Source organism: Bidens hawaiensis, unplaced genomic scaffold (assembly GCF_021521415.1).
Source record: "Bidens hawaiensis isolate Kalapana, Puna unplaced genomic scaffold, B.hawaiensis_p1.1 tig00016189_1, whole genome shotgun sequence".
Classification (NCBI taxonomy): domain Eukaryota; kingdom Viridiplantae; phylum Streptophyta; class Magnoliopsida; order Asterales; family Asteraceae; genus Bidens; species Bidens hawaiensis.
In genome coordinates this window covers 331,361-355,346 of record NW_027492473.1, presented here as the reverse complement: position 1 = coordinate 355,346, position 23,986 = coordinate 331,361, and the positions used below count along the sequence as shown (strand labels likewise).

At 39.8% G+C, this 23,986-nt stretch overlaps 3 protein-coding genes across 3 annotated transcripts; 1 reads left to right on the top strand and 2 right to left on the bottom strand.

Moving 5' to 3' along the window:
- Window positions 1-163: 163 nt before the first annotated feature.
- LOC143550815 (putative pinoresinol-lariciresinol reductase 3) lies at window positions 164-10,743 on the bottom strand. Its single transcript, XM_077041401.1, has 5 exons — window positions 10,432-10,743; window positions 10,223-10,357; window positions 1,714-1,951; window positions 582-785; window positions 164-496 (listed from the first exon to the last, which is right to left on the bottom strand). The coding sequence occupies exons 1-5, from the start codon at window positions 10,633-10,635 to the stop codon at window positions 330-332; spliced, it is 948 nt and encodes a 315-aa protein (XP_076897516.1). The 5' UTR covers window positions 10,636-10,743; the 3' UTR covers window positions 164-329.
- Window positions 10,744-12,202: 1,459 nt separating this feature from the next.
- Window positions 12,203-17,099, top strand: LOC143550814 (universal stress protein PHOS32-like). The gene is made up of 5 exons (XM_077041400.1): window positions 12,203-12,463; window positions 12,990-13,069; window positions 15,358-15,476; window positions 15,612-15,688; window positions 17,080-17,099. Exons 1-5 carry the CDS (start codon window positions 12,277-12,279, stop codon window positions 17,082-17,084), a joined length of 468 nt encoding a protein of 155 aa, XP_076897515.1. The 5' UTR covers window positions 12,203-12,276; the 3' UTR covers window positions 17,085-17,099.
- Window positions 17,100-20,883: 3,784 nt separating this feature from the next.
- LOC143550839 (transcription factor bHLH63-like) lies at window positions 20,884-23,733 on the bottom strand. Its single transcript, XM_077041422.1, has 7 exons — window positions 23,205-23,733; window positions 22,886-23,089; window positions 22,677-22,811; window positions 22,261-22,332; window positions 21,969-22,172; window positions 21,743-21,845; window positions 20,884-21,131 (listed from the first exon to the last, which is right to left on the bottom strand). The coding sequence occupies exons 1-7, from the start codon at window positions 23,499-23,501 to the stop codon at window positions 21,094-21,096; spliced, it is 1,053 nt and encodes a 350-aa protein (XP_076897537.1). The 5' UTR covers window positions 23,502-23,733; the 3' UTR covers window positions 20,884-21,093.
- Between the last annotated feature and the right edge of the window lie 253 nt (window positions 23,734-23,986).

The window sequence follows — 23,986 nt, the reverse complement described above, 5'->3', positions numbered from 1 at the left end:
CTAAGAACATCTTTGAAAAGTAAGCACTACAAATGACTCCCACAATAGACAAAAACTAATGACAGAAAAAAAAAACAACTCCTCAAAAACATGCTATTTTGAATGCTCTTATAAGTAAGATTTTCATCGCATATTCTTATTTCTTATCCTCAATAGAAAATTTGCATTTATAATTGCGTGCCAGAATTAGCACTAATGATAACAATACAATACATTAGTTCATGAATAAACAAACAAATGGTGGGTTTTAAAACTATGGTATTCAAGCTCAAGACCCAATGTTTTGATATTAAGAATCCACCTGACACTTAAAATTAACAGAATCATAATCATAATAGGGTGTCTAAATAGGTGGTTATAGTAGTATATCTCAACTCCGGATACAACACTGACCCTTCAACACCACCAGCTGCCTCCACTTCAAAACATGTCTGAAACCCTTTCACAAACGCCGCGTATATGAAAACCATTTCCATGTTCTCTGGATAAGGCGTTTCTAAAAACAAAACACAACACTTTCGGTTACATACAATCTTTTAAATCCCATAAAGCATGCATAAACTTCTTTTGAATCGCATTACCTTTAATCTTCGTAAGAAGTTCTTCTTCAGAAACATAAATCTTCTCAAGCTTCTTCCCGATCTTCTGTTCCCATATCTCAACTAACTCGTTCATGGAGTATACGTTTCCTGGTGGTCTCAAATATAAAACCTTATTAAGAGTGCGCGGGTCATCCACTGTACTAATTGTGAATGCAGCAACGTCTCTTTCCTTTATGAAAACACCTACAGATTTAATAAAAATACGGGTGTAATTCTTTTATATGTTTAATTCATGAAATATAGACAATGATAAACCACAACTTTTCAACTAGGTGTTGTTTCTACATGCACTAAAAATACTCTACAAGTGACAAACTTCAAGTTTAAACTACTTAAAATGACAGCATTTGACACCCCTATTAATAGATATTTGGCTGAAGGGTCTGACTATAGTAATTAGTAAACCTTTCTTGTTCAACTATTTAAATTTTAATACAAATCACTAACTAAAACTAAGGGAATACTTCACCCAATAGTGACCAAGTTTTTCAAGTGTTCCACTTACAGTCCTGTGATTTAAAAAAAATAACTATTCTAATCCTGTGATTTAAAAAAAATAAAAATAAAAAAGTGACCTAAATGGAACATATATGAATCCTAGTTATTATTTAGTGATTCTTTTTCCAAATTTATTTGAAGTAGGAGGTAACAGTAAAGGAAAAACTCACAAAACAATAACCAACTTTCATAAGTATTCAATCTAAGTCAAATTGAAAATTGAAAAAGATAAAATAATCACTAAATAGTAACCAAGATTCATATGTGTTTCATTGCCTCACTTAATTTTAGAAAGGTAAACATTTATAACACAATTTCACAAGATTGTAATACCAACTGAAAATTGAGTAACCTTAGAGGAACAAAAAGTGACTTTTGGGAAACTTGGTTACTATTGCGTAAAGTTACCCCAATAACTTATGCATTATATCTTATTAAAAAACTGTAAGCAAGTTAACATGCATGTGGCAAAAGAAACAGTTTTGAGTGAGTTGCGATTTGATTTGACCCCTTCAACTCATTTGATGAGTTTCCTTTTTAGCTACCGTTTATAAGTTAATGTACTGAAATTGTCACCTCTAATTTGCAAGGAAAAATGAGACCAAAGACATACCTTTGACATTTCCATCTCCAAATATGGTGACTTTATCCCTTGGAGGGGACTTGAGGCCCGGTTGAACTAAAGAAGGAATCAAATAACTCATGAAAAAGTTGCAAGAAACGTATGTGTGAGGAATGCCCTCGGCTTCTACAAGTCGTCTAATTTCAGATTTCCTTGAATAGAACCCTTGATCCATTTCGGTTATATGAGTTTTATCCGGATCTAATCCAAATTCTGAAGGAATAAATCTCTACAACAATAATATAAACTGTTAGTAACAAGTGGCTATCATTAGGTGCGACAGTTCCCAACATAATTAAAACACTAAACAAAATAACAATGTTTTGGGTTATCATGTCTAACATGTTTAATAAAAACGTCACGTTTAGGTTGACCTTTTTTAATTGGAACAAGTCGACCCGTCAACCTGATTAAATATGGAATAAAAACAGTAACTTTATATGGTCGATCTGTCAACCTGTTTAAAATTAAAGTAAAAAAAATAACCTCTATATGGTCAAATCGCCAACCCGTATATGACCCGTTTACATCTTATTACAACATGTAAGCATGTTTACATGTCGTGTTCATGTTACACAATTGTAAGTTTATTTGGGTTCGGGTTGATGCATTTTACACAAGTCACTATAGTGAATATGGATATAAATTAGTTGATTTAGGTATATCCTTAATCCTTAATACATATTTGAAAAAATGAAAACATTTATTCTCCAAACTTAAAACAATGTAAGAAAACAGAAAGTAGGTTGCTATTTTATTATTAGTATTATTATTTGCCCTTTTCAGAACAATGGTCAAATTATATTAAAGGGGAAGGTTCATGTACATTTTAATCTTAACATGAGAACGTAGAAAATAATACTGATTTATAAAAAATGAGAACGTAAGAAACAATACCAACTACAATACCAATCTACATAAACAATGATTTATAATAACAAAGAAAAAAACCTAAAAATTGCAACAAAAGAATCAAAATCAAGAACAAAATAATGACAGCAAATACTTATAACAGCAAAAGAAAAAATCTAATAATAACAACAAAATATCAATCTGCAAATACTTATAACATCTCATAATCGAAAATTAGCGAATACGAACAAAAAATAATAGCAAACACCTATAAAAATAAACCTAATAATAACAGCATATTGGTTTTCACAGTTTTCATGTTAAGAATAAAATATATTTGATCATTGAAGAGGTAGGTCCCAGCAGAGCCCAGTTGGACCCGCAAGACTCACCTTGAAGAGGGACGTCTGCGCAGAAACCAACTGGATCCGCAGGACCAACCATGCTCAGAGACGTGACGTCCTTACGCGCAGTACGCAAGCTGTTCCCGCAGGAAATGCCTCCCAATGGTGAAGGACTCTGCCTGTTCCCGCAGCTGCGGATACAAGCCATCAGGGAAGGCCACCCGCGCAGCAAGGCTACACGCACAAGGCACTTAGCTCTCAATCACTCAGTGTCACCTGAAGGAATGAGCAAAGCCGGGAACAATCCCGCACAAAGGCGGGAGGGGGAATACTCCCGCCCATAAGCCAGTCCGTACGATACGGGAAGATCTTATGTACTGTACCTGACGAGGTATGGGCAAAAGATCTGACTAAAGATACGACAGCTTATTGACAACAGTATGGCGAGCAGCATGCTCCTGTACTGTATGTCACTATTAGCCGCTGCCTACTCACCAACTCCTGTCATACCACGTGCATAGCCGGCAGTTGGTGGAAAAGGAATAGTACACAGCAGGCCTGGTCACTATCAGCCGCTGCCTACCCACCAACTACCAGCAGGGCACGTGCGTAGGCCACTGTTGGTGGAACAGGAATACTATTCAGCCGGCCACACCTCCTTGGAAACCTACCTTCGGCTATAAATACCCCAAATGGTATTATCATCTCATCTTATCATATCTTATCACATTATCATCATATTATACCTGATATCTGCTCTAGCAATCTCTTAATATACATTTATATTTAAAGAGCAATCTAGTCTGATTCTCACGCCGGAGGATGGTCACAAGGAGGAACCCCCCCCCCCCTTCTCAGTGACAAGCTCACGGTGTCTGTTTTGCAGGTTATCAGAAGAACCATCTTTACCGGGTCTAACCCCTCGTGGGAAACATCTATCTAACCCCCAGGTTACCCGTAATCTGCCCGGGGTCCGGTTAGTGTTTCTTCATTGGCGCCATCCGTGCATAAAGCTAGAACTTCATTTCTTTTCAGTTTTTTCAAACTTCTGGAAATATGGTTAAAGAAATTCCGGTAACCACAACCCCAGCTACTGGGGGAATACCGGCTACACAGTCTTTACAAACACTACCCCGGTTACCCAAGCCGGGGCAAGTGAAGTAAATTTTACGAACACTACCCCAGTTACCCAAGCTGGGGCAAGTGCAGTAAATAATCGCTCACTGGGATTCACCGATACCCAGTTAGAGAAACGAACAAGACTCCCCCGCCAAACACTCGATGAAGTTAAGGCATGGGCGGAGGCACGTCAGAAGGAATTCCAAGCTGAGTTGGACGAACGCTTGCGTTCCGTCCAACAGGCTGACGAATTCGAAGAATACTTGGACGATGACTCGGAGGAATCCGACACCGACGCGAACCCTCGCCATAGGGCAAAAGGGAAGCGTAAGGAAACGGACTCCCAACCGAGAAGGCGTTTTGGAGAAGCCTTCAAACCAAAAAACACAGGTGGAAGCCCACGTGACTTCTCCAAAACATTTAGACCAACTGTTGCAAATGCGGGAACGTCCAAATTTGCAAGGGACATTGCGGAAGCAATTGCCCCAAAAAGTGCCAAACAAATGTCCAACATAGGCACATATGATGGTATATCTGACCCAGATGATCATTTGAACAGATTCATAGCGGGGGCAACCGTCAGCAATTGGACGGAACCTACGTGGTGTTACATGTTCCAAATGACGCTTGTTGGGCCAGCTAGAGCGTGGTTCGATCGTCTACCGGTCAACCACATCTACGATTGGGCAGACTTCCAACAGAAGTTTAGCCAACACTTCAGCCAACAACGAAAGTATACCGAGGAGCAATGGACAATCCTCAAATGCATTCGAGAGGAAGATGAATCTTTGCCAGACTTCATCACTCGCTTCAACTCAAAGAAGCTAAGTCTGGGTAACATTAGCGAAGATCTTGTTCGCGCTACTTTTATTCAGGGCGCGAACGACCCAGAGCTCATCCGCACCTTAACGGGTAAAGATGGCATGCCATCCACATGGGATGCCATCATGACAGCAGCAAAACGCTTTGCGGAAACTGAGAGGCAACTGGGTAGAGATCTCCCACAGAGCACAAACCTCTACACCCAGAAAACAAGAGAAGACAACGTACTTACCGCCCGATTAAACAAAAAGCGGAAGCTAGGCATTTGGCAGTCAAGGGTAAACTTTGACACCTCATCCGGCTTGCAACATCGGTTAGGCGGAAGGGACAACGTACGGTCGAACCAGAACTCCAGATGGACGCCACTCACCAAAAGCGTCACCGAGATATTCGCCACTGAGGAGCTCCCATGGCCAAAGGCTCCAATAATCCGACATCGTCCCAATGCTGATCGGAGCAAATACTGCGACTTTCACAGGACAAAAGGCCACAACACTGAAGAATGCACAGACGTAAAAGACATGGTCGAAGCATTTGTCAGAGATGGGACACTCGCGCACCTCGTGGCGCAATGAACGCTGAGTAGGCTGATGCGTGTAGAACCCCAGTTGGGGAAAACACGAATTTAATTGCAGCTTCAATGTTGGAGACTACATACTGCGCAAACAACGAGATCCCGAACCAGGTGCATATCGGCTCGATGGTACTCCCATCCCAACAACATGGAAGGGAGCTCAATTACACAGTTTGCATGTAGATCAATTCCAAATTTGTAAAGAAAAGGCCCAGAGCCACTTCTAATGGAAATGATTCTCCTTAGAACATCGACGCTGATGATTTTACATTTATACTTTATGAACTATCAACACTGATGCCGGTTTTCACCGCATACATAAGTGTGAAAGTCGTTGCATGGGGAAGGCGGCAAAACCCGCATAAACCCAAAAAACGGCAAACCTTCACGCAGGTCAGTTGAAGGGGAAAAGTTCAGTCATCCTACTAAATGAAAGTGCCGGTCTATCCGCATGAATCATGATAGAGGAAACTGAACACTAACCTATTAACAACCGCGCGTCGAACGGTTAATTTATTCAACACGGATATGCCGGTTTTCACCGCATAATTACGTGGAAAGTCGTTGCGTGGGGAAGGCGGCAAAACCCGCATAAACCCAAAAAACGGCAAACCTTCACGCAGGTCAGTTGAAGGGGAAAAGTTCAGTCATCCTACTAAATGAAAGTGCCGGTCTATCCGCATGAATCATGAGAGGAAACTGAACACTAACCTATTGACAACCGCGCGTCGAACGGTTAACTTATTCAAAACAGAATTTCTAACAAAAGGATAAGGAAAACCTACACGCAGGTCAGATATAGGTAAAGTTTAGCCATCCTACTAAGTGCAAGTGACGGTCCTACCCGCACAATCACGAAAGAGGAAGCAAAACTTCAACCTATTATCTACCACGTTCAAAGGTTAACTTATCCTAAACACTTAGAAATTTCAAAAAAGATGAGGAAAACCTCCACGCAGGTCAGATGTAGGTAAAGTTTAGCCATCCTACTAAGTGCAAGTGACGGTCCTACCCGCACAATCACGAAAGAGGAAGCAAAACTTCAACCTATTATCTACCACGTTCAAAGGTTAACTTATCCTAAACACTTAGAAATTTCAAAAAAGATGAGGAAAACCTCCACGCAGGTCAGATGTAGGTAAAGTTTAGCCATCCTACTAAGTGTAAGTGACGGTCCTACCCGCACAATCACGAAAGAGGAAGCAAAACTTCAACCTATTATCTACCACGTTCAAAGGTTAACTTATTCTACACTTGGAAAATTGCTAATTTAAACTAAAGTATGCAAGTCATATAACGTTTATAAAGCAAGGAATCCAGAGAAAGTAGCGGTCTTACCCGCACAAAGATTTATATTTCACAATGATTCATTACAAGAATGGCCGGGTAACTACCCGCCTACAAGAAAATAAATCTATACAAGCTAAATCTATCCTAGCAGTGGGAAGGGATCTTCAGGATCAAGCTTCAGGGCCACTTCCACTTGGACCAGCACCATCAGTAGATCGTGGCAGTTCAAGGAAAACTTTAAGGATAGCTAGCCCATCATCAGCAGCAGCAACTTGGTTCACCTTCTCCACCACCGGATGCGGGAAGGCGGCATACTGATTCACTGCTTGGTCGTAAACAGCTTCAGTATCAACATTATACAAAGGGAAGTTGGAAGGCGGGATGCCTTTCTCAACGAACCCTAGACCAAGCAGGAAGCCGGCCTTTTCCCCATCCTCATGAGAAGCGTTGAGGGCTGCGCTCATAGCATCATCATAAGACGTCTCTGAGAAGACCCGATGCACAACCTACAAGAAAATATACAAGTATCAGAACCTTTTCTATTTACAAAGAAAAGCGTAAAGACATGAAAAGCATACCTGAGACAACGCTTCTCGAAGAAGCCATTCCTTGGTAACCAGAGCTTCTTGGAGGGCAGCTTGAGCTTCGTTACGGGCGCGTTCGGCTTCACTCTTGTTGAGGTTGGCAAGCAACACTTCTTTAGCCGCAGCCTCTTCGACGCCCTTTAGCTTCCGCTCAGTATGGTCAAGCACCCCCCTCTGGTCCAAGATCTCCTGGAGCTTTTTGGCGTCTTCCATCGCCAAGGCATCATGAGCCTGCTGGAGAGCCTCTAATTTGGCTTTAAGCTCTTCATTCTCCACACGTAGAGGCTCAGCAACAGCTTCAGCCTTGGTGGCCCTCTCGGTTGCGTTCCTTGCAGTTTCCTTAGCCAGCCGAAGCTGTTCATTAACAGCTTGGGCAGCCTTGGAACGGGCCTCGAGCCGGGCCTGAACTTCAACCTCGAGGGCCTTGAAGGCCTTCTCCTTTTCCGCAGCAGCTGCGGTAAGCCTTTGGTTCTCCTCCCGGACAGCCCGCGCCTGAGCTACTTCTTTAATGCGAGCTGCTTTTAACTTGTTGTTTTCACGACAAAGCAGCTCGACGCGCGGCTGCATCCGGGCCAGGAGAACCCGAAGCTCATTGGTTAGCCTACCCTCCTGGTAGCTAGCCATGGCTTCCCCCAACGCACCACTGGGAGCAGCGTGACGAGCCCACTCCACGCACTCCACAGGGGTGCGAAGGGTTGTTCCTCGGCGGATGTTCCATCGTGGAACATACACTTCATTGGAATCCGACACTGCAAAAAACATAAAGCAGTTAGGAAAAGATGATAAAAATATATAAAATAGGCCAAAAGAACCCTACGCACCTGTAGGGTCAATAACAGGCCGATAGCCGCCAAACCCATCACCTGAACCCAAGGGAAATCCATCCAAGAGGTCAGGCAGATGGGAAGGAGGCAGAGGTTGGCGAAAAGCCCCATGCATACCTGACGGATCGGCCGTCGTTGCCGATGACGGAGGCATGGTAGAAGCCGCCGCGGTCGCCGCCGCGGAATCCGCAGCAAAAGTAACCGCCGGCTCAGTAAAAGATGCGGTAAATATCGCACTGACGGCCGGCGGTGACGTCATCACAGCTGGAACAGTCGGCTCAAAGGAGTGAGCAACTGAACCAGCGGAAGCAGGCGCAGGCGCCTGGGTCGTCGCCTCAGGTAGGCTGACCAAGCCTACCGTCATGGGCGGAAGGATACTCTGCGCTCCACCCTGGAATGCGTCAACATCCACGCCTGCACAAAGAAGATAAGTGTTAATGATATTAAGCTATGAAGTTAAAGATAAAGGAAGTTTGTACTTACGGGTTTTCTTGAGCCTAAATGTACGGACAGGCGGGGATGAACCCGATGGAGCCGGCCTCTTCACGCCGCTCACCATTGTCATCCTGGGCTCTCCGGTGACAGTTGTCACAGCCTCCGGAATGGTGGTCTTATCACCACCGGGATTCCCCGCCACCTCTTCGCTCTCGGTCTCCGAGTCAGACCGAGGCACCGGATCGGCAGTGGAGGCCACCTTCTCCTTCCCCTTCCCTCCGACAGCCTTCTTCTTCCGCACCAACGGAGGACCATCTGCGGATTCCTCATCAGAACATACGATTAGAGGAATTCCAGCAGAGGTTTCAACATTGAGGGGTCGAGGGTCGAATAGCGCCTTACCTGGCCGCCTGGCGCTAAGGATCTCGTGGCCTAGCGGATAGACCTCCACGAACCGATCCGCCGTTTGTTCTAGGATGGGCAACTCGTTCTCGTCTAGAGCGCGAGTACCCATCCGAGCGGGACCGTCAGCCTCCCGCGGGTACATGAGCGACTGCAAGTCGTTCCCCTCTGAAATAAACAGGAAAGAAGTTAGAAGAAATTCTAAATCAACAAAAAGAAACAAAGCATACCGTAAGGAACAGAGTTCGAACCGTATTCAAGGACGATTGGGATCTTTTGCGCATCCGCATCCTTCCACACCCGGCTCATCCCCAACATCACCATCCCGGACTCCGCAAACCGGTAAACCGGAGATTGGACTCGGGATATCTTCGAAAACCATTCCGCTTCCTGATAGTTGGAGGCGTGAAGGCTGGGAAGTGCTTGCCCATTCTTGAATTTCATGGCAAGGGGGATGGCGCGAGCGGAAATGTAGAAGAACTCCCGCTTCCACGAGCGAAGACTGCGCTCGGTTGCGCAAATCTTCAAACCCTTAATCCGGGTTATCAGGGTATACCACCCCTGGATGCACCTCCAAGTGTAGAAGGTCATCAGGCGGTCGACATAGGGCTCAATGCCCAGAATCCGGCACACCCACTCGAAGTGGCGAACCTTGGCAATCGCCATCGGATGCACCTCGGTCAGGTGCACACCGTGTCTCTCAAGGACACGGTAAACAAACTTTGTCAATGGGAACCTAAGATTCCCATAGACAAAGAATGCAGCATAAACCCCGATCTTGCCTCTGGGGGCATCATACACCGTCTGGTGGGGTTCAGGAAACTCAGGCTCGAGAGACTCGAGCATGAACTTCCTGACGATGTACTGATACAGATCGACAGGCAGAGCACACTGGCACTCGCCAGCAGTACTCTTGTCATCGGCTGTAGATTCGAGATCACGTGAAGACATCTTGCAGAAAGAAGAAAACGATTTCAAGGGAATGCTCGACTGAAAAGATGAGTATTCGCCGGAAATCGTTTTGAAGATGAAGAGAAGAGTGAAAGTGTGGATTACAAAGAACCCTCTCCCCCTTTATATACTAATCGCAATTAATGCGATGAATTTAATGCGGAAGAGAGAGAAATCGAAGGTGCAATGAAACTATGACACGTAGCAAACTTAATAAAAAGTACTTGATCAGAAGCCTCTAGTTTCTTATATTAAATACATGAATTCACAACATAAACAATATAAATGAAAATATAATAAGACCTGAATGCATCCAGCTTTCTTAATAGCCGAAACTAGAGGCTTCTGATCAAGTACTTGTCTCGAATTCACAGCGCATATCACAACTTTCACCTGCTTCAACGCCTCAACAAGACTACCTTCATCATGCAACGAACCCTACAAATCAAATTATCATTACAATTTCACATTCAAACACCTCAGCATCGACTGACGGTGGTGGTGGAGCTTACGTGGACAACAATTGCACCGGAATCGGTCAGAATTTGAAGCTTCCGGGACTTGGCGGCGTCGGAGAAGGTGGAGGATCTGACGACGCAAAATGTAGGGTGAGATGCTTCGAGACTAGCTTTGGCGAGTTCGAAACCTAATCTGCCGGTTACGCCGATTATTAGTATGCTGGATTTTGTGTTATTTGGTTCCGGTGAGTCTGCCATTTCTGACTGACGTCTACGGCGGCGAGCTGAGGTGGTGTGTAATTATGGTTGCTTAGGGATTGATAAAGTAATCCAGATAGATAAATATCTTGGTATGTCTAGATACTATTAACAATTTACATAAAGCTAAAATGGTTATATATAATTTTAGACACGTAAAATCATTAAAAAAGGGAAATTTTTCAAAATAGTTATTTTTAACCATGGTGTTTCATAAATATCCCAAGACCAAATAAAATACTTAAACTAGTCAAAAAATTCCATCGGATTCGACTAAAACCGTTTCTTATCCAACTGAATTTTTGAAATTTTAAAATTGCGCCACCTGTCAATGTTTTAGTGGATCCGACCGAATTTATTAAAATTTCGTCGGATCCGACTGAATTTTCATCTTCTACCTCTCAAACCCTAAACCTCTATCTTTCTTATTTCTTCACAAAATCAAGCAATTTAATAGTGTAAATCGTTTGGTTTCTCGAGAAGAACACAACCATAGTATTCAATTTCACTATATAATTCAAAATAAAAAACACCCGAATTGAAAAATTTAGGATTCATCGGACAAATTAAACATTCGGATCCGATGGAAGCATGAACTGAACCGTTGGATTCGACTGTCTTTTCCTCCGACAGTTTGCCCGGCTAATCGGTCGGCCAAAAGCTTAAAATGTCGGATCTGACCAAATATGAGGCTACATGGTGCGTCGTGACCGGTTAAAAATTCCGTCGGATCACTTTGTGCTTTTGTTGGATCAAACTGGAAAATATGGCTAGTTTGGAAATTTGTTTTGGTCTCTGACTAGAATTGAAAAAAGTTGGTCAAAACTGACTATTTTGAAAAATTTTCCCATAAAAATAGTAATTTTGTAGAATAATAACTAAGTTTCAAATGTGTTTTAATTAAGTCATTTAAGTTTAATAAATGTTTCAATTAAGTAACTTAAATTTTATATTTTATTAAATTATATGTTTTAAATGTTTTGTTTTTGTTTCAATTAAAAAAATTATATATATTTTGTTATGTTAATGTGGAGTGGTAACGTGAGTTTTATTTGTTGTTTTTAATATAATTAACATTTTAATTTCTTTTAAATACAATTACATATATTTGAAATCTTGACCCTCACATGTACTCCTCAATTGCTTTCTAAACACAAAAAATATGACGTGATGGATTTTAAAAACGATTATGCGTCTTACAAAACTTTTTAGTCTTATCAAAAAATTAAAGTAGAAAAAGACTATTGTTATTGCCACACACTTTTTAATAAGTTGTTTTCAAACTCAATCATAAAATAACCGTGTCTTTTTAAGTCAAATATAAATGACTCGAAAGTCAAAAACGTTCCTTGACATTAACCTTCCTTTTAAACAACTACAAAAGGATAAGAATAGAATTGACTCCACGTGGTCTAGTGTTAGAGAATCCAAAGATCCTTAATTTTTATTATTTATAAACCACATGCACCATATATGAATCTTAAATAAAAATTAGGGGTGTCACCAAGTCACAGTTGGTCAAAATTAATGAATAAACTAGTTACAGTTAGTCAATGTGGCTGTTGTGCTGTCATATAAATATAACTAAACCCACCCAACACGCTTTCTCTACAGATCCAACCAAAGTACCAAACCAACAGAATGAGTTTCCGAATGCAAACTCTGAACGAAGAAGAAGACTACAGCTGGACGCAGAAGGACTCCACGGACGGCCGTGAAATCCTAATCGCCGTCGATCACGGCCCCAAATCCAAACACGCCTTCGACTGGGCACTCCTTCACTTCTGCCGCCCCGGTGACACCGTTCATCTTCTGCACTCTGTCTCCAGTATGTTCCGTTCAAGCTGAATAATATACTGCACCAATTGATCACTGTTATTATAATTTTTATTATTATTCAGATAATAATAATAATAATATATTTTATACGTGTTCCGTTCAGGCTCGGTTCCGAGAACGGTTAAAAATTTTGGTGTCGAAGGCAAAAAAAAATTTTTGGGTCTTAATAAAAAAAAGGGGTATCTTGTTGGGTTTACAATTTAATTTTTTTAAAAAGCCTTAATTTTTTGGGCTTGATTTGGTCGTGTAAAAAAGGGTTTTATATAAAAATATAGTAAAAATGACTCAAGTGAGGTTAGAACCCACAATGTTTTGGTTGAAAGTCAACCCCTTTACCACTAAACCAAGCTAGCGGTTGTGATATTAAGTTTAAACATTATATATAGATATTGTTTTTTATTAAAATATATATATAATTTTTTTTTAAATAAAATCCGGGCCTATCGAGGTGTCGGGCCGGGTCCGTCGACCACCCGGCCCTCCCTTATAGCCGGGTCTGGTTCCGTTGTAATTAGGTTTAAAAAACAATATTGTTTGTGATGCATCACAGACGCTCATGGATAAACTATCTGCTGAGGCTTTGAAGGTTTCTAAGGTCAGTTATTTATTTATTTTTTTTATTTATGCTCAAGATGATTCTGCTTTTTCTCTATTTAATTTGATCTTCATGAGCTTCTGGTGAACCAAAAATACTTTTTATATAATGTTATAACAAATTAATAGTTGACAATCACTCTTTTATCTAGCTGTATTTTCCAAGGCTTAAATGTGATACCTGTTGGCCATATGTCCTGTATAATTACCTGATGCTTCACAAGTTGGTGGGCCGGGGTCTGTTTAACTGTAATAACAGGTGGATTTAGAGTTTATGGGGGGTAATTTGCGTTTTTTTAGTTTCTTTGCTCAACAGGTTTGGATGAGTCTATAAATATATGTTTAGTAAGCTAGGGCTATTCATAGGAGAGTTGTAATCAAGGTTTTTGAGTTTTAATTTTTTTATAATAATACTAGGAATTATCCAGTAAATTCTTGTTCATGTTTTTCTTTGGTGTTTCATATCGATTCGGGACTTGGAACACTATCCTGTTGCAAACCTTGGAGTTCTGAAGTACGTGGCTAGAGTTTAAGCCAATTCCGTCTATTTTTAATCTATGTGATCTATTTTATGGACTTTATTGCATTTTTTTACTAAAGACAATGAATACAGAGGCACATATGTACGTTTTATATGCGTGCATTTTAATAGAACTATGTGCCTCACACAGTGTGTAATGTGATCAATGTTGGGAAAACGAAAACGTGTGATAGGAAACTTTGTTATCTTGTTGGCTGTTGCACTTTACTTGTCAACTTGTCATAATTAAACACTGTTATTTTGTTCTCTGCCTAACTCTGATAGGAAACTTTTAATGGAATAAGCACTTCGCTTGCTTCTGCAATAACCACCCAAATCTGCATCAATGAAACCTTCAAAGATAACTTTTTTTTTGTCTGTAATATAATGCTACTTTAGAGTTTCCTTTTCCTTTCAAGTTTCAAGTAATGTAACAACCACTTAACTGCCTCCTAATGCTTCTTCATGGCTCATGCCTGAAATTTGACATGCATCTTCTAAGTTCTCAAGTACTTTCCCATTTTACTTTTCATGAGATAGCTTTAAAGTACCTTATGCTCTTTCTATGGTGACGCACATGTCAAGTGTCTTCCTTGCAGCCCCAAAAGGTCTTTTTTCAAGATACTGTGATAATTGCCTCTTTATTCTGTTGATTTTTTTTTCATGTTTGCTTTTGCTATCAACATGTTATCATGATACAACAAAATTATAATGTAAGAGGGATGGCATTTTCTTCAAATAACAATAGTGCTCCCATCATTCTCTTCTTAAACCCTGAATACGGCTGCTTCTTTTCAAGTGAAGTAGTGAACCTGTCTATTCTTTCATAGCCTGCTCCACTGTAGATTATTTTGAACACAATGTTTCTGAATAAGACTCTTTACTAGAGGTGGCAATCGTGACACATTCTTTGAATATTGGGTTGATTTGGGCGACCTCAAATTAGTCAACGAGTCAATTTGGGTCTGCTCAAATTAGTCAACTGTTAAAATGGGTAACAAACAAACATACATACCCTGTATAGTTCCACTCATAGCATAAGCTATTGATAGGGTATGAAGAGGGTGTGATGGGGGCAAACTGTCAAAACGGGTGATTTTATAAAACTTTAAAAAGAGTCCAAATGGGTTAACAACTCCATGACCATTGTTGTCTCCACTACTTACTCCATCGTTGTTGTCATCACTCCATCGCCACCAACATGGGCATGCCGTTTCCACCTCACTGCTACTCACCGCCATCATCACCACCGTTGCTTCTATCTCCGGTTGCTGGTTAACAAATTTTGCCCAGAACATCTTTGACATCCCTACTTCTAATGACCATTCTGCATATTGATGACCTAGTAGTGTACCATGTCCCTGGTTATATGTTCTTGTTGACTTTGGTAATTTGGTTTACAAATTTGTTGTAGCTATATAAGGAATTTCTCCCATGTCACGTTATATGTTCTTGATTTCCAGGGTCTAATTATAAATTTTGTTTAACAAAGAGTGTTTTGTACTCATTAGAGTCTCATGTCCTGATAATAAGGCTTAGTGGTAACTAAGAAATATAAGTTGTTAACTAATGTATAATTTACTTAGATTTTTGGAATAAGACAATTTGCTACATGAAGACTATGTGTCTATGTGAGTTGTATATGAACCGAGTTAGTACGTTATTTAATTTCTCTAACCAAGTAATTAGTTCCACCCTCAAAGCACTTGATTCTAATTTGACAATTTTCTGACTTTGTTAATAAATTTTATACTTTTACTTGAAAACAGGTAAAAATAGTGACACGGATAGTGGAAGGAGATGCGGGTAAGTCAATTTGCAAGGAAGCAGAAAAAGTGAAGCCTATAGCAGTTGTGATGGGTACAAGAGGCCGGAGCTTGATGAAAAGGTATTCTTAGAGGTGACTAAATGGGTGGGTTTGTAAGGGATTCGGGTCAATGTTGGATCGGGTTGACCCGTAACACATTCTTTTTCCCACTCTTAGTCTACTTATATCCTTTTCTTTTTTGCTTCATGTATTCAGTGTATTGCAAGGAAGTGTGAGTGAGTATTGCTTCCACAACTGCAAAGCAGCGCCTATCATAATTGTTCCTGGAATAGGTATGAAATCTGCATCTTCTTTATTTATTTATTTGTTTATTTTTTTTTCTGTTATAAATTAATCATAGATAAATGTGTTCTAAATTTATGTATTATACGAGAACAGTAGAATCTGGGGAAGAGTGCAATATATGTCTGTATGGATTAGAAGTAGACGGTGATTGCTTGCTGAAATTGATTGTTTTACTTCATTTGTATATTATGTGTGTAGTATTTTAATTATATGTATTATGTATGCTATTATTATTTAAGGATCTATATATAAATTATTGCTCTATGTCTGTATTATATTATGAGTTTATTACTGAGTAACATTAGGAAGTGATTAGTGATTAGGTTGTCTGCATCTTTTTTTCTGAAGAGGTTGACTGATATCCACATTTTGGCAAGAGAATCTTCTTATGTATTTTGCTGTAAGTGGAAAACTGAAGGGCTTTAAGAAAGAATAAATCAGTGCCTGCTTGAAGTGGGCCTAATGCAAAAAGGTAGCATTTTATATCGCCATCGGGGTGAGGCAAACAAAATCAACAAGATCTTGTTGTAGATGAGGCCGGATTCACCCGTCATTGTTACATATGGCTTGAAAAAGAAAGAAAGCTGCGGCTCTTAGACGCCTTAAAACCAAAATATGTAGCGAAACTCATAGGAAGTTTTCATGGTCCCCTTTGTCTTTATATTGATTTAAAAGCAATGGAATTAACAATAAACAAAAGAAGGATATTCGTCTTTAATGTTATACTCACGGCTGCTAACTACATTTTTTGCGTAGGGTAATTCGGTTTGACGTAAGAATGATCTGATAATTATGGGATAATTAATTTTGAAAGTTGTTGATTGGTTAGAGTGGAGAATGAGTGGTTACACTTGTGGCCCCTATGAGAATGAGATTTCTTGTTATTTATTGCACGGCACGTCTCTTTCGGTCCCAAAAGCCCTACCCATTTGTGGTTTATTGGCTGGTTTCTGTCTCTTAGTTTTGACATATTGTTGGCTAGAGGCATTTAGGTGCCCTGTAGTCTCTGGCCCTATGGATGAGAGTAGGGGTTGGATGTGCGGATTAAGTAGCGGGGCAAACAAGCTCAGGATGAGACGAATCGTTTTCGTTAGTGGTCAAATGAGCTATGTGGGGTAAGTTCGCCTCCTATCACTGTTTTGTCCATTATTATATTTAAATAATAGATGTGCTAGTTGCAAAAACTATAGTAGACGAATCGTTTTCGTGAGTGGTCAAATGGGCTAGTAGTTATGTTACAAAAACTATATTATGAAAAATATGATCATCTTAGTTTTTGAATATGTAAAAGAGACTGAAACTAATAATATAGTTGTAAGTTGTGATTACAGTGAAGGGGAAACTCTCGATATTAACTAGTCATAATTATAATTTACAGGTTAAAATCATTCACAACATCTGTGCTTTAGCCGATTCGATTCATTCGGCAAGTTGGAGATGCAACACAGCCCGAAGAATTTCATTCATGAGGACATGGGCTGAAATTGTGACCTCTGGATGAGTTGTTATAGCTAATAGGTGACTGGTTAAGGGTTATGAACTTATGATTCTAGATTCTTTTTTTATTAAATAAATTGAAAATAACAACACTTAGACCACCCACTATGGGGCGTGGTCAGCTGATGTGGCGGGCGCCCTTGGTGGTGGGGCGCGGACCCAAGGGTCGTCCAAACGATGAGCGCCTTTGGGGGTCCCCCTCTCTCACACACACACATGCATACATACACACACATATATACAAACGATGGCGCCTTTGGGGGCATTAAATCATAGCGGGGTGGGCTTCGATGCCCCCCGGTGCTTACGTGGTGCTGACGTGTCACGTTGGAGGGGCTTCGAAGCCCCTCACCGTAGAGGATGGTCTTAGGCAAATGCACTTGAAGCCCATTTTGAATACATTGAATGTGTTTATATTATAAAACCCACTAACCAATTCTACCTTAATTCAATTATGGGCTACTTTTGTATAATATTGAGAGTGGTCAATTGCTTCTATGTTTTTGCAAGTTGATATTTGTAGGCCAATTGTGATATTGGACCACCTTATTTAGAATAGTTATTATCATGGTTGAAGTTAATTCATATTGTGTGTCATTTTCTTGGTCCCTGCCTAGAGCTGCACAAATCGGGTACACCTTGAAAACCCGAACCGGTTCGGAACCGGTTTTTTTCAACCCGGGTAGAGAATGACATCGGTTCCAGTCAGGAACCGGTTCGGTTCCCGACCCGAACCGGTGCCCAGATATGCGAACTTTTAAGAACCGGGTAGGGTATGAACCGGAACCGGTTTTTACGTAAAAACCGGTTCCACCGGTTTTTTTTGAAATTTATAAATTAGAGCCGTTAGGAACCGGTTCCAACGGCTATATAGCCGTTTTTGACCGTTGGAACCGGTTTTTTAACTATAAATAGGGTTTTTTAACCGTTTTTGACCGTTTGACCGTTCAAACACGTGACTGACAGACAATAGTACAATTCTTCTTCGTCGAAACAAATAATTTTACCAAAACAAATAATTAGTCGAACAAGTTACAAATAATTTTACCAAAACAAATAATTACAACTCTTCTTCGTCTTCATTCTCTTCACCCTCGTCTTCGTTATCGGAAGAAACCCCGTCCTCCGCCTCCTCATCATGAATATGACGCTCTATTGGTATTTCGTCTTCAAAGTTCGACTTGTGTTGTACACGATCCACCGCATCCAAATGGTCCTTTAGGCAAATGCAAACCTCTAGAGACTCGGGAGTTAGTTTTGTTCTTCGCATAGATAACACCCTCCCACTAAGAGAAAAAACCGATTCGGAAGCAACCGTTGAGGCTTGTACGGCAAGCAAATCACGAGCCATGGCGGATAGAATGGGAAATTCGTTTTGTTTACCTTTCCACCAAGCCAATAAATCAATATTGCGAATTTCGTCTACCGTTGCGCCCTCAACATAGTTTGCTCCACTATATCGACCAAGTTCGCTACTTTGTGTGTTTCCTCTTTGCCTCTTAGATGCGGATTCACGAATCCCATTCATCAAGTTTATAAGTGGGTCATTGCACGGCCTACCACTTGTTGTTTTTTTCACAAAAGACGATCTCGTGCTTGGACCGTACATTTGAAAATAGTGGTCATAAAGGTCTTGAAGATTTTTGTTGAACTTGTCCTTCGCTTCCGTCGACAACTTCGGGTCAATCTCGTGCATACCTAAGTTGTCGAATATTTCCTCAATCGTTGTTTCAACCCCATTAACATTCCAATAGGGTTTAATGCGGCGGCACAAGTAAAGACCGGCGGTATGATTTCAAAATATTTTATGAACTTTTCTTTCATCACCGCAACAATATTTTCGAAGAGTTTGTTCTTCTCCGCAAAGCTTTTAAAAACACAAGACATATAGTACAATTCTTGCAAAACCCAACAACTAGTAGGGTAATAGACTCCCGATAATTTTGTTGTTGACTTTTTGAACACGTCAAGATACTCCAACATATAACCGACTTGGACCCAAACACTTTCCGGAAACATATCGGCCTCGCGTTGTTCAACAAGATTGTTATGAAAAGCTTGTAAAGTTTGGCGTTGGCCAAAAGCACACTTTAACATATGACAAGTTGAGTTCCAACGGGTTGGAACGTCCCAATTCGGCCCCAAATACTTTCTTTCCACCGACTTGCAATAGTTCTTATATTCAAGATGTCTTCTTTTACCACTTTTGAAGACATCTTGTAACATAAGTCTAAAGTATTTTAAATCATCACAAATGTGTTCATTGTCAAGACCTACTTGAACAACCAAGTTGATGATATGTGCAACACATCGGACATGAAAAAAATCCCCGAAACAAGGTGGTGAATATTTAATGATAAATTTTTCAGCCGCCTTAGTATTGTTTGAAGCGTTGTCAAACGAAATCGAAAATATTTTATTTCTCAAGTTGTAAGTCGTTATAACTTCATCAAGTAATTCAAACAATTTTTCGGCGGTATGTGGGAACGGGAAGTTTTCAAAAGCGATGGTGCGTTTCATCAATTGCCATGTCACCGGATCAACCCAATGAGCGGTGACACATATGTATGATTCGGGCAACCCGTGTGGTGCCGACCAAACATCGGTAGTTAAACTAACCATGGCTTCTAAAGAATGAAAAGACTCGATTAACTCTTTTTTAGCACACTCCCACAACTTGACACAATGACGTCTTAAGGTAGTACGACTTACATGTGTGTATCTCGGTTGTAGAGTTTCGCGAATCAACGACGTCAACTCCGGGTCATCAAAGTGGTTAAACGGCAAACCTCGTTGAATAACGAACTTTGCCATTCTATCTTGAACTTGAGTCGTGTTGTAACGAAATAGTGTACCATCTTTACCCAAGTCAATTTGATCGGTCGTGCCAATCCCTTTCAACGCCTTGCAATATGGCTTCTCGATGTGCTTTCTCAAAGTAGAGTTGGAATCCTGCTTTAATATTGAACCACATAGTTTGCAACGAGCCTTTTGATAACCTTCGTCATCCACAATCAAATCCCAATTCTTCCATAACAACCCTTGGGTCCTCCGTAACAGGAACGGGGGCAACAAAAACACCCTTCTTAGCCTTGTTGTTAGTTTTTTTGATGGGTGCCATAATAATATTTTGTTGGATGGTCGGGTAAAGGAACGGGTTTGCTAAAGGAGTAGTATTTTAGTTTGTTTTTGAGTTTGGTGGTGAAACAAGTAATGGAAACAAGTTATATATAGGTTTGGCCCAAAAACCGGTTCCAACGGCTATATTACCGTTGGAACCGGTTCCAACGGATATATTGCCTCAAAAACCGGTTCCAACGGCTATATTACCGTTGGAACCGGTTCCAACGGCTACTTGGTGTCTAAAAAACCGGTTCCAACGGCTAGTTTGACTTTTTGTTTGACCCTTGAAAAAAACCCGGTGGAACCGGTTTTTCCGGGTACGACCCGAACCGGTTCCAAATAAGAACCGGGTAGGAACCGGGTTGGAACCGGTACTGAAATATATATAGTAGAACCGGTCCCGATTTTCGGGTACAAAAATACCCAAACCGGGTATTGTTCCAACCGGGTTGGAACTGGAACCGGTTCCGGTTCGGTTCCACCGGTTAGGTTCCGGAACCGGTTTTTTTGTACACGTCTATCCCTGCCTGTGTTTCCATCTTTGGACTTTGATCTTGATGTATTAAATATGGAAAAACCTTATCTATATCATAATATATTCTGCAACATAAGGTGGAAATCTTGTTTGTAATATACATTCTATATTCTAGTTATTGCTCCTACAATGCCAGTATCCGTACTTGCATAAACGATATATATACTTGCACAATTCATAAAGAATAAGGATCGGTAACATTTCAACTCGATACATAAATCAACTTCCTTCCAATAATCATGTCTCTGTCTTCATATTGATTCCTTCATTTGAACCTGAAAAACATACAAAAGTAATATTCCTTTAGGTTATATTGCTTTATCATGTAAAAATAACAAACTACATTTTAACCGAATCTCGTAACTTCAATAGAGGAAAACCCTCAATATATTAGGAAATAACCATAAACAAACCTTAGATAAACCTAACTTGGCTCGTGGGCTAAACACAAATAAACCCTAATACCAAAAATCTATAAGTCTGACAAAACTGGCGGGCTGGGTCAAGTGGTGTTCACTCGTTCGGATCCATTTTAAGTTAGCAAATAAAGTGTTAGATAGTGATCTAGATGAACCCTAGATGAATCAACTTCTTGAATAAGTGCATTATCTTTTAAGTAGTTTTTTTTTCTAAAAAAATGAAAATGGGTAACTTATGGTTATTTAAAGTACCAAATGTTTTGATCATTTTTGGTGGAAGACAGGGATAAAGAAAGATACCTACTGTGCAACTTTATTGGCTATTGAGCTTTGGACCCATTTATTCTTTTATAAAATCATTCCAACTTTTGTGGGTCTCTCTCTATGGTCACTATCTTGTTAGCAGTAGACTAGTATTGGTATCATTTTATCATGACTTTTAAGATTTTTAGTTCAGTTCACTTTACCTGTAAATTGATGTGGTTGAAATGGTATCAATGTTTCTTGTTCATATCCCATTTTGTACAGATTCTGTAAATCAGCATCCCAATTAACAGTTGACTGGAGTTGCTGTAACAAAAAAAATAAAGTTACAGTTGATTGACATATGCAAAAGTACATGTATAATGTATTTGACTTAATTTTTACAGTCAACAAAAGTTACAATTGAAAGAATGGGAAGAAATTAATTACATTGAAACAAGATGAATCGATATATGTTTCCGGGACCGATAATGGAGCACTAATGCTTCTTCTTATTGCCATTTCTGCTGAGTTAATTCCCATGTCTAGTCCGCAATATGAAACCATTTGATCCAATGAATTTAACTGAAAATATGCGGAATTAGCCGAAGAACACCCGAGTGCTGGAAAGTCACTTGTTGAGGATTGAAATATCTGATGACAGTAACACCATAAATTCCATTATTATTAATATTACTAATGACTTAAAATTCCTACAAAACTCAATTATCGATCTTCTCACCTCTTTCGCGAGTATATTATCGAAGTTGAAATCTTGCTCTGGATTAATTGTAGCAAGCTTCATGGACAGAAACTGTAAAGAGTCCAAATTATACAAATGTTCAGTATATTATTTATTAATTCTATAAATGGTGGTAACTCATGAAATAGTAATAGTAATATCTAATATAAAAGCGAAAATCATCAAAATAACCATTTTGTCCGAAATAATTAACAAAATAACCGTAACTTTTTTTAAAATTACCAATAAAAAATAACGCGGCATGTGCCATTTGAAGTCATTTTCTTAACCAAAAAACGAAACGACATTTTGTCAAAGTGAATGGTTAAAATGGCTATTTTGGTAATTTTTTCGAATAAAAATATTAATAAAAAGATATATTAATATATTAACATATTATTTGAAGTGTTAATTACCTCTACTTGTTTTTGGAGAGATTGAACATAGTTAATTATTTCATCAAGCATTCCAGCTTTCCCTGTAATCTTATTACAGCCAGGTACCAAATCCTGCAGGTACTTCATTCTCTCACTAATTTTCTCCCTTCTCACCTATTTAATATCACAATCATTAATCTTTTAGCAAAACAAATAATTAAATTTTAACCGTTATTTGTGTCACGTACTCTTTCAGCTAGGCTATGACTATCAGTGGCTTGACCGCGACGTGCCCGAACATGAATATAATCCGGTTTTTGAACCTCGGAGACCTTAGACTTGTCCTTAGAAGAAGTGTTGTTAGAAGCTTCTTTGCTGCTACTATTTTGATGTGTGATTTTAGAATCTCCATCACAACACCCTTTTACTTTCTTTTCCTTATCAGTAACAACCTGAAAGTGTCACACATCAAACATGAATATTAATAAACATTAATAAAACTTATAGTTATGTCCTTTTTAGGAAACTTAACATTAAAACAGCATAAAATAAAATAAAAAAATAAACCTGTGGACTTTGACTCTTTCTCTTCTTAGGCGAAACCGAAACCGAAACCGAAGCGGAATTTAAATTCCCTTGTTGAAACAATGCTTGATCAGACTCCAAACCCGTGTTTGGAATATTCATGTAACCATAATTACTCAATTGATCACTAAATGCACCCGAGTCTAGCCCGGCCCAATACGCGTCCATACCGGGGTCCGGTTTCACTACATGGGTTGTGAACATATGATCACTAATAACATCTTGGTTGAAAAAACATTGTTGTTGTTGTTGTAGGGTGTTTGGTAACTGGGAACTCATGGTGGTGTTAATAATAATGATGATAATAATAATAATATTAAGGGATGTTAGGTAGAAGTAGGATTGTACAAACACATGCCAAACCGAAGGTCCTATGAAAACCCAACCCAAAATGGGATTGCTTCTCTAATTTGATGTAAAAAGACCTTTTGGTACGTCAAAGTGATATCTTTTTACTCTTTTTGCTTACTAAGGATAAGTAGGGGGGGTAGGGGGGGGTGGGGGTGGGTTGGTATAAGTATATATAGAAGGAGCCGGACTCTGACACAAGTGGCCGGAATAAATATAAATAAATTAATTAAATAAGATAGATAGATGAGAGAGAAACAAACCAAAGCCCATCGAATGTAGTGGCCATGGGCCGTGGGCCCTTTTGTGACATGACTGCCACGTGGGTATGTCCTGCCCAACACTCACATTATTTCTTTATTTTTTTATTTTTTTTATAAAAATATTGGATAGACTGCCCCTTTTCTATCATCAAA

Bases quoted from the DNA above. Each gene is read 5' to 3' on its own strand.
- LOC143550815 (XM_077041401.1), bottom strand. From the start codon at position 10,635: ATGGCAGACTCACCGGAACCAAATAACACAAAATCCAGCATACTAATA. The intron at 10,358-10,431 runs GTAAGCTCCACC...TTTGATTTGTAG, and splicing joins CCGGTGCAATTGTTGTCCAC to GGTTCGTTGCATGATGAAGG. The intron at 1,952-10,222 runs GTCTTATTATAT...TTATTGTTGTAG, and splicing joins AGAAAGCTGGATGCATTCAG to AGATTTATTCCTTCAGAATT.
- LOC143550839 (XM_077041422.1), bottom strand. From the start codon at position 23,501: ATGAGTTCCCAGTTACCAAACACCCTACAACAACAACAACAATGTTTT. The intron at 21,846-21,968 runs GTAATTAATTTC...TTTTTGTTACAG, and splicing joins TCGATTCATCTTGTTTCAAT to CAACTCCAGTCAACTGTTAA. The intron at 21,132-21,742 runs GTAAAGTGAACT...TATGTTTTTCAG, and splicing joins TCAACCACATCAATTTACAG to GTTCAAATGAAGGAATCAAT.
- LOC143550814 (XM_077041400.1), top strand. From the start codon at position 12,277: ATGAGTTTCCGAATGCAAACTCTGAACGAAGAAGAAGACTACAGCTGG. The intron at 12,464-12,989 runs GTATGTTCCGTT...CGTTGTAATTAG, and splicing joins TCTTCTGCACTCTGTCTCCA to GTTTAAAAAACAATATTGTT. The intron at 13,070-15,357 runs GTCAGTTATTTA...ACTTGAAAACAG, and splicing joins AGGCTTTGAAGGTTTCTAAG to GTAAAAATAGTGACACGGAT.